This window comes from Aphis gossypii, chromosome X, assembly GCF_020184175.1.
Source record: "Aphis gossypii isolate Hap1 chromosome X, ASM2018417v2, whole genome shotgun sequence".
Taxonomy (NCBI): Eukaryota; Metazoa; Arthropoda; class Insecta; order Hemiptera; family Aphididae; genus Aphis; species Aphis gossypii.
Window position 1 is genome coordinate 45,563,594 of NC_065533.1, and position 10,938 is coordinate 45,574,531.

General features: G+C 28.1%; 1 protein-coding gene across 1 annotated transcript; it reads right to left on the bottom strand.

Moving 5' to 3' along the window:
• Nucleotides 1-5,068: 5,068 nt before the first annotated feature.
• Nucleotides 5,069-10,938, bottom strand: LOC114122702 (E3 ubiquitin-protein ligase UHRF1-like). Its single transcript, XM_027985442.2, has 12 exons — nucleotides 10,365-10,938; nucleotides 8,326-8,511; nucleotides 8,070-8,269; nucleotides 7,647-7,996; nucleotides 7,395-7,581; nucleotides 7,094-7,313; nucleotides 6,817-7,028; nucleotides 6,596-6,739; nucleotides 6,236-6,392; nucleotides 5,891-6,157; nucleotides 5,720-5,818; nucleotides 5,069-5,646 (listed from the first exon to the last, which is right to left on the bottom strand). The coding sequence occupies exons 1-12, from the start codon at nucleotides 10,512-10,514 to the stop codon at nucleotides 5,500-5,502; spliced, it is 2,319 nt and encodes a 772-aa protein (XP_027841243.2). The 5' UTR covers nucleotides 10,515-10,938; the 3' UTR covers nucleotides 5,069-5,499.

The window sequence follows — 10,938 nt, forward strand, 5'->3', positions numbered from 1 at the left end:
TTATATATATTATATATTCTTCACATTGTTTTAAAATCAGTAAATTATAGAGGGAATGTAATATAGCTAATAGGAATCAACCGCAATTAAGGCGGTTAACAACAGAGAACTGATAAAAATGAAAAATCCAATTCTTATTCCCCATTTATCGAGAATTACATTTCATACGACTATCATATTCATACAGCTATCTGCAGAGGTTTTTTTGATCAGTGGTAATAGTTATATGATCATATGCATAATACAGGGTTGTTCACCATAAATGTTCACTGCGCTTATCCTTATTTATCCTATAGGTAATAATGAATTTATTCAAATTCTAGCAATTGGAATTTTAAAGTATACTTAGGAATTAAGGATCATACTTTCAATTACCTATATATATGTCTTTACAATTTATGAAGTGTCCTGTACCTAACATTTTTCAAACATTCATTTTATTATACGAATAAAGTGTGGGTGGGCGTTCTTTGAAAATCGTCCTGTATTTATCAGCACAGCGGGTGTAGAAACCGGTTACCAGTCGAGACCCCTTGAGAGTCTGTCTTCGATAAAAATCTATTGACATTTCACGATGTTTCATTTAATTCATTTATCATTACTTATAGCCGTAATGGTGGCTTAACTATACACTGTACGTAGTCACTATATAGTGTAGGTACCTAAAATAATTCATGAAAAAAAAATACAAAAATAAATCATTCGATTATAATAATATATGTAAACAACAAATAACACACACCCACATATTCACTCGTCTGTACCTACTAAGTATACCTACTTATCAAGTTTTCTTATTGGCAATTTAAATACAATTTTGTTGATTTGATTAAAAATGTTCCTACAGTGGCATAAGTATAAAAATTCGGCCCAATGCGAAAAACTTAAAGGGCTCTTCTCCTTTTCGAAATTATAAATGTAAATTTATATGGGTGTATTTTTAAGTCAATTATAACAGTATTAAATATTAATATATAAATATAAAATTTTACATAAATATAGTTCACTTCAAAATTAAAATATCAATAAAAGCCTTAGATAATATATCCTATACAATATTATTATTTTTAAGTTTGATAATAGGTAAATTGACTCTAATATTAAAGCAAACAGCATAAAATGAATTCTGCTGAACTCAAATTTGCTATATCGTACGTTAGAATAAGACGAAGAAAGCATAATAATATGCTAATAATAATAATATATTACATATTATACGACTATGACGTCCTCTTAAATTGAATTTATTGATTTAAATATTGGAATCACTAATCTTTACAAATTGGATATTCTGGAGGTGTAGCATATTTTATCGCCCATATAATTAATTTAAAATTTTGGTTGCAATTATCGGCTGGAGGCTACGGTCGCCAGCAAGAAATCAGTTGACAACGATACCGTTCTTATTAGGTACATAATATATACTTAATGTTGTATTATTTATATTTTAAATCTGTGGTCCTATTGCTGAATGCTGGTGCCTACGGATTAAACACACTAGGCCAGGGGTCACCAATTAATACTTTTCGTGGGCTACAGTAAGAATTCAGAAAATGTTTGAGGGTCATAAAAATTCGAAGTACATAATATTTATTATAATATGCCGATTAGGTTAGGTTCCATATTAAATTATCGGCTTTTTCTCTACTTGTCTGCGGGCCGGTTAAAATTCATCCACGGGCTGCCATTTGGTAACCCCTGCACCAGGCGATTTGAACACGCGCGTCCGGGTTAAAACGTCGCGATTAATCGCTTAAAATTAAATGTGCTGTTTTATATTGGTTGTCTACAAACACGTACCTAAATGAGACCGGCGTTCGGTCACGCCCAATTGAGCATGTGTTATGTGTAAACTTTAAAGTTGAACATTCGGTTGCGATTTTCAACTATAATTAAACAATATTTTATCAAAGTAATTCTAATGCATTTCCGGTCTTGCAATACACACGGACGATTTAAAATCGCGATGTTTTTTAAACCGCGAACGCGCGTGCGTTCAAATCACCTAGTGTGTACCCCTCCCCTTACATTTTTTTTTTTTAATGCGAATGTTTGCTTAAAATTAAATAACTTGTATTAGGTTGGACCATTCACATAATAAAAAGCGAGCGGATAAAATCCGCCATCGTTCACAACTGATCGCACATGCTTAATTTTAGGCAAACACATTCGCCCAAAACGGCTAAAATTAAGTACGTTGTTTTGAATGAGATCGTTCACACTGGGCGAGTGTTCACGCGCATTTCCGGGAATAAAATTGTGATTTGGCACGAATATTAACCACGTAAAATGTTACAGTGTGTAAGCTTTATTCTAGCAAATAAAATTCGCAGCGATTTAAAATCGGGTCCGCGTTCGTTTAGTGTGTAAAGACCTTAAATATTTAATTTCATCCAAATTTTAACTACCTACGGATGATTATAAAAATAAACTGTGTCTATACATTTTAAATATTTTTAAATGAGTTTGAGTATGTAAAAACAAATAATGTAGAACAAACATTTTTAATAAGCGCATTTATAAAAAAACTAAAAACAAAAATGTAATATTTCATAAGTCTATGACTAGGTTAAAATTTATAATATGTGTAACTGTGTAAAAAATATTAACATAAATATTCGGTGGTAAATTTAAGTATTTTCAGGTATTCGTTTTTTGCACTAAAATAGCAGGTAATATAAATATATAATACATTATTATAATTATTATAATACATAACACGTTTATTCCTCACGAACAATGCTTTTATATTATAATAAAATAAAGAACATCGTATTTTTTTTCATCATTTGAGTAAGTAAATAATTTTCTCCAAATTTGAATTTAAAATGTCTATAAAAATAATTGTCTTATACATTTTTTGGATTTTATGGTATCAGTAAACTGAACTATAGAATTACTTGCGAAGAATCTTGTATCAAATTTCCAAAATTTAGATACAAAAGGAAATATTTTATGAATTACTAACAATAAAATAATTCGCTTATTTTTGAGATTTTGACGATTATAAGAATATATTTTAAATAAAAAGATATAAGAATAATAAGAAATATAATAATATAAGAATAACTTTAGCGGAAAATAATTTCTTTTTGACATTTATAGAAAAAAAAAACTATATAATTTTGTCGTAAATGGAAATTATAGTATAACAATTTGGTAAAAATTGAAAGTATCTAATGTTAAATTTTTTAAAAAATGTTTGAAAACTAATAATGAACATTGTATAAGGTTTTATAAATCTTAGATATAAAAACAAAACATCTTTATGAATTTCTAATTACAAAATATTTACGTGATAATTTTTACAAATGTTGACAAAGTTCTAACTTTAAATGCTAATAAAAAATATTGTGAATATTAACTTTCGAAATTAGCAACTAAAAGTTGTATTAATTTTTAAACATTTAATCCAGGAAATAATTTTTAATCAATATTAATATTTCTAGAAAAAAAAAAAATTTCTAATGCTAAGATAACTAGCTCAAAAGTATAGTAAATAGAAAACTATAATATAAACATTTATTGAACACTTCAATTTTCTATGATTATTCGTTTTCGAGTTAAAAAAAAATATATATATAAAAACCGATTTTATCAAAATTATAGAAATTTTACTAGGTTCTTATAAGGTCTATAGATTTACTTATAAATTCGAGATTTTCACTCGTGTTTTGTGATTGTAAAAATATATACTGGGAAAAATTAATTTGACCTCTTTAAAGTACAAATTAGATCTATTTATGATACCTATACAATAAAATCTTTTTTTTTGAATATCGAAGCATTATATCTTATTGTGTACTCAATAAACCATAAAAAAAAAAAAAACAATATATCATTGAATATCAACACATTCATCACGTTAATTTTTTTAACATCTACTATATAAAAAGTATTTTTTATTAACTATCATAATTATAATATTCAAAAATTTTATTATAGGTAGCCCAGTTTATGATTCAACCAACGATCTAGGTCCTAAGAGAAACAAGAAGAAAGGAGAATCCGAGTATAACTAATTTGTAGGTGTATAATATATAAACAATCCAAAAAGGTATATTAATGAATAAATTATACTATTTTTCTTATTTAACATTTAAAAATACATAATATAATATTATGACATTCTTTTATTTTCAATAAAAAAAAAAACGAAAATGTAAGTTATTATTATCAACGATGGTATGCAAATGTACAAACTGGTATTTATGAGGGTAATAAGACATACATAATGAACAGTTTGTGTTTAAAAATAAGTTTTATATTATGTTGTTATATTGGAAACATAGATAGATGCTTTTTTGAGTCAAAATCAAACAATTTTAAATAAAAAAACTATGGTTTTATTAAATAAGCTTACCATGCATGGTAATTATTTTTTTTCCAAAAACTTATAATATATATTTAATATTCATATTAGATAAATAATCGGCCTTGAACATAAAAGGCCAATATTGGACAATATTTCAATTTCAATCATGTATTCCTAATATTTTTGATGATATGCGCAATTTACGTTTTCAATGGATATTGTATTTATCTAAACATTTCATAAGCAGCAGGAACAGAACTTACTTGAAACTATGGTTAGGAGGTAGGAAGCATACAAAGAAAAGAAATGGGTTGTTGTTATGATTCAGTTATATGAAAACAGACTTCTCTAAATACATCACTGTTGTTTAAAAAAAACTAAATTGTGAATTTCGGTAATCATTAATATATTTAATATAAAATATATGAGTTAAACACTGACCAAAATTTTAGCTAAAAATGTATTGCATTTTTTTTTTAATTCATGATGATCAAATATAAAATGGTACCATCAAATTTCAATTGCAAAACATTTGAATTTACTTACAATTTTAAAACTTTTATATTTTAAATGTTGTTGATAGTTTAAAAGACATTGTATGGAAATTATTTCTAGATGTAATTAAAAAACTGTTTTAAGCTTTCAGGACACTTTAATTGAATTTGCCTGAAAATTACTTCTTTGCTATAATTTAATTCAGAAATATCATTAAGTGTATTAACATTCAGCATAATAAAATTAAGAAATCAAAAATAATTTTTAATTAATGCAACCTTTATTTACTGAAATCTTTTAATTAACATAATAATAGCCAATCACAACATTACATTACTAATGTTTAATGTAGTTCCTTGATAGCTAATTTATCATAAAATAATTTAGTATAGAAAAACTCATTAATTAACTACAAATAGGGTCTACTAATACTAAAAATTATAAAAAAAAACAAATTTTCTGTTAAAAAGTTAACTTCTCTCTCAAATATAATAATAATAAAAAAAAATCAAAATGTATAAAACTGTGAACAAATAAACCTAACAAATAGATTTAAATAAAAAAAAAAAATAAAAAAAATAATAATCTCCAATGTGTTCTTACTGAGATAAATAATAGAATTATATTAAACAATGTGTTGTGTTATTTTTTAAAATAATTGTGGTTTGTAGAAGTTATTGATAAAAATATTAACGACCTGTAATATATCCAGGGAAGAAATACAGAAGTGTGTTAGCCAATTTAATATTCATGTTCATGAGATAAGTTTTTCCCAATTCAGCTCTACATGATGGGCATTGGTAAACCTTAGAAGCAAATGATCTTTTCAAACATCCCTAGAAAAATAAAATCACTGTAAGAACAATATTTTTTATCAAAAACAAAAATAAATATTTTTCACAAGCTTACTTTACAAATATTATGAGAACAGTTTAATGTGAGTGGTTCATAGACAATATCCTGACAACATATGCACGTAAAAGTTTCTTCAACTCTATCCAAAAATGCCTATAATGGATTATACTTACAAATTAATTATACAAGAAAATTATGTATATTAAAAATTAAATAGATGCATACCTTTTTGCCGTCTTTTAGCATCTCTTTACAATAATCCCAATATTTTTTATTGGCAGCATCAGCTTTGATTAACTCTTCTCCAACTATTTCAAGTTTATATTGGATTTTTGCTTTCTTCTTAGAACCTTTTTCTTCATCTTTCTTTTTTGGTAAATGTTTGTCTGTATTATTATTTTCCATGTCAGTGTCTTGTAGTGTTCTTTTTTTGTTAGATACTGGTAATTTTGTATCGTCAAGTCCAGTAGAAGGCATATAGTTTTCTGGATACTAATAAAACAACCACATAAAAAGACTGAATAAATAATGAAATATTATAATAATTGTAATAAATATTATTCAACTCACAATTATTTCAAGACCTAATTGAGCTATACGTTTTTTGCCTTTTGCTGTCCAAGGAGCTGGGACAGGATCATCTCTTTTCAATACAAAGCGCCATATAATAAACCCAGATTTTCCAACTTCTGGATAATACTTTGTGACTTTGTAAAGACCATCGTAACTTTAAAATAAATGTTTATCATTACACAAAATGTATAAGCAAAAAGTTTTCAAATTTACAATATTTTTAATTAATATAATAATTGCCTAATGTTTGGATGATAATTTTTCTCATAAATCAATTATAATATCTATTTATCAATATTTCATTAGTATATAATATATATTTATATAAATATGCTGTTTTTATAATAAAATTCATACCGATTGCCCACTTCGGGTGCATATTTGGAATGTTTGTGAAGTTTATAATTCCGTACAACTCTAACCGGTTTGCCTTTTTTCCAATCCACAGCTGTCGCTCCTTCCTTATCATTGATTTCTGCATTACAGTTGAGAGCTAAAGCCCTAAAATAAATATTTTAACAATTGTAACAATAATAGAGATAGACAAGATATTAAATAAATAACTGATTGTGGATTACCTGTTGTTACGTGTCAATTCTTGGTCACAACTCTGCAGAGCAGTGCGTTTGTTCCCTGATAGATCTCTACCACCTGAACCAGTGTACACGAATTCTTCACCATTGTCAATGTCATCTTCGTAACCACCACTCAATACAATACTAAATGCACCTTGATTATCACGGCCATGTATTCCTCCAACTGGTGGACGGTGAACACCACTTTCAGATACCTTAATAATAACAATTTAAAAACCATTTTATACGCTTTAAGAAGAACAATTTTTCTTTAACTCACTTGAACGCGAAATAGCCATGTTGTACCGACTTCAACACCAGGAATAGCACCAAAATGATTTGGTGGAACAATGTTACATTTTTTGGTTCTACCAACACATGCCATACCTTTTCCCCAATCACGTTTTGATGTTGAAGCTAATTTCTTCTTTTTGGTAGCTTTTAATTTTCCACCAGCTTTCACAATTTCGTTTTCATCATTTTTGCAAGTTGGACAAAACCTTAAACAAGTGTTTTAAATTATTAAGTATAAAGAGTTAATGTAAAAAGTAAATACCTACAATTCATCATTGATCACTTACCATTCATCATCTTCTGGAATCTCTGTCAAGGGTGGTGAAAGGCAAGTTATATGAAAACCATCATTACATTCATCACACAATATCTGTTTTTCTTCATCTTCCTTGCCACCACAAATAGTACACCCGCAGTCAACACATAGTTTATTAATGTTGTCTTTGCATTCAGTACATCTTAAAGCTCCAGCTCCTTTTCAAGAAAAAGAGATTAAATATTTATTAATAAAAAAATTTGGTTCAAATTGTTTTACTTACTTTCAACAGAAGGCATTGTTTGCATGATTGCATCATCTTCTTCTGTCCTCTCTGCAACTAGCTTATATGGTTTTATTTTTAAAATATCATCGAGGAACATCAATTGACAATTGGTCAATACTGCTTTATTTGTTCCAAGTGTTACATCTCCTATTACTTCACGTTTTCGTCTAGTAACTTTTATCTGTTTCACTTGCACGTCATACCAATACCCACGTTCTTTGGGATGCTCAGTATTATAATTCATAAGAACTTTATCATTAATTTTTAATTGATCAAATGGCAAATTTTCAGTTGAATATGGTCTTATATCTTTCAATGTAACTTCAGCGGGTGGGTTTTTAGGGGCTCTAAATAAATATTTTTAATTGACTTAAGACTTAAACATACAAATACATTTTAAATAAAAACATTTAGACATACCCTGCATCCTCAACAAAATAAATAAGACCATCACGTTCCTCTTGGCTAGCAGATAAAGGTTGTACAATTTCAACAGAAATATCTTTTTTTATCTTCACTATTTTACCCATGTACCACACTCCATATTCATAATCTCTTATATCAACATAATCGCCTAATTTGAAATACTTGCTTTCTTCAGAACTATTCTCTACATTGTCCTAAAATAATAATAATAATTCATATCTTGAATATTTTATTAAAACAAAATATTTACTTTTCTTATTACAGAACTGGTGGCTGTAGAACAACTTTGAATGTTTGTTTTATTTTTTAAATTCTTAGGAACTTTCTTAACTGATTTTTTTGTAGAGTTAGTTTTAGCAACAGATGCCATAACCATCAATTGTATAACATCGTTTATATTAATACTATAATCAAAGAGGCTATACTGGTTTTCAAGCTGAAATATAAACATAATAACGTGGTTACTATTTATTAAAATAAAGACAAAGAGTACAATTTAAATTAAATAGTTTAATGGTTTAGTAATGAATATTGTTGAAGTTTTGACTTTAGTCAACTCGATAGTCAATAAAGGGATTTAGTAACTTAGCATAGAAATATGCATGTGAAATGTTAAGAAATAGACTATTAAATAGGTTTGTTTAATTATATGACAGTTAAGAATGTTAATTTAAACACATATATTGAATAATGATAATTAGCATGTCACTGAGTCTGATAAAAAATTATGCCATTATGAAAATCAAGTTTTTTGCCGCTAAAAATACTTTAAATAAAATAGATAGATGCAGTGAAAACAAAATAATTACAATATTGTACCTTATGTTAAATATAAGTATTGCTTACATCTAAAGAAAAATTGGAGTTTTGAATATAAAGCCACAAAATAATAATAAAATAAAAAGGATCTCTTTCAAACTTACTGTTAAAAGAAGGATAAATGAGGTATAATACCATAAACAATTAAAAATTCTCATATAGCTTAAAATTATACAGAATTTATCTCGCTTTAATATTAGAATACTCATTAAAATATAAATAAATCTATGAGGTTCTTTAAATTTCCCTGCTATTATTCAATACCTATTATACTTTCAGTAGGTTCACTGTAATTGTAAGCAGTGGCGTATATAAGATTTTGTCCAGGGGGGGGATATACGTTGGAAAACATAATTTCCTCAACGGTGGAGGGAGGTACACTTATCTACTTACCAACATTATTAAACTTACTAGTAATAAAAAAAGACCAAGGGGGGATCTATCATCCGTATTCCCCCCTTAAATACGTCACTGATTTTGTAGGTGTAAAAGAGGTCTAAGAGGTAAAGGATTTTTTGCAATGTACAATTCACGAAGTACCTATCATAATTCTACAAGACGGTGACGACATATAACAGTGTAGCATTCTTATAATTAATAACCAATTTGAACTTAGCTCAATCACTGAAAAATCAAAGTAATTATTGTTACATCTATCGTGGTTCAACTCTCAAGACTCATTTACCTTTGAATTGAACTAAATTTAACCTATTATGGAGTAGGTACCTAGCTGAAATTGGATATGATTTTAATTCCTAATAAAATACATTTTCATTTATTTGTAATAAACATGGCTCTAAGTTCATGCATTTGTATATCAATCGTGCTAAGTCGTATTTAATGCTAGGTGACATAGAAATCCATTTGGAGGTACCTAGGTACTGTGGTTGAGTATGTAAAATTTTATTTTGCATATTTATGGATTTTTCTGTTTTATTGTTCATACTAAGAATATTTTTACCAAAATTTGATCCAAATGCAATAATTTATATTTTTGCACAGTAAAAAATGTACGAGTTTTCACAACATAAAATTATTAAAAATAAAACATACCTATAGGTAGAACAGATAAAGGGCGTATTAACATGCGGACATGAGCGACTGACTGACTTGACTGGATATTTATTTTATTAAATTGTTTTAGGAAGATATTTTTAATTTATTTTTTGGAATTACTGAATTAAACAAATAAAATAAAACTTACAAATACCTATAAATTGAAATTTTTTGTTATTCCAAAATGTACTTAGGTAGGTATAATATTTGTATTTTTTAATCTACATATTTTTAGATTTTTAGTGCATATAAATGCATATTTCTAAACTTTTTAAGGCATATTTATCCAGTTTGTAGAGCATAAGTGCATACTTATTTAGGCATACTCATGAACTCATGAGCCCTGGTAATAAATCGTAATAAACCTTGATGTACAACACGGGTTGAAGTCTAATACAACTTATATATAATTACCTGTTTGCCGGCGAAGAACAATCGCTGGTTTTCCGGTTTGACGTTGAACTTTTTCTCGACGAGTGTCTTTAAGTGACTGATCTTCGTCGTCCTAGACGTGGGTATCACGACCGACACGCCGGAATTCATCGTCCTCACTAGCACGTGCATGACGACCTTTACTTTTCTTGGACAACAATGATGTTGTATCTATACGTAGAGTAAGTACTTTTAATATCTACGATCGAGGCGTACACGTGTTTTAAATCAATATTATCTCGTAATCGTTTCACTCGGTTTTACGTGGACCACGATTTCATTCAAAAAAACTATCGCGAAACGACGACCTAACCTAACCTAGTGCTTACAAACGACGCGTCCGGCAATAATAGAGTGAACGATCGATAAGATTATGAAAATATCTACGAGTATAGACAATGATCGTTAAACGATAAAAACGCGCCTTTTGGTTCGCCCAATACGCGAAACAAGTTAACGACAAGCAAGCGACGCGGACGCGTACGAAAACGAGAGTGTGCGATCGCCGTTCGATGTTAGCGCTGTGTACACGATTTACACAAGTACGCGACTAATG

Coding starts and splice junctions, on each gene's coding strand:
- LOC114122702 (XM_027985442.2), bottom strand. CDS start 10,514: ATGCACGTGCTAGTGAGGACGATGAATTCCGGCGTGTCGGTCGTGATA. Junction 7,582..7,646: donor AACAATGCCTTCTGTTGAAA/GTAAGTAAAACA, acceptor TTTCTTGAAAAG/GAGCTGGAGCTTTAAGATGT. Junction 6,158..6,235: donor AATTAGGTCTTGAAATAATT/GTGAGTTGAATA, acceptor TTGTTTTATTAG/TATCCAGAAAACTATATGCC.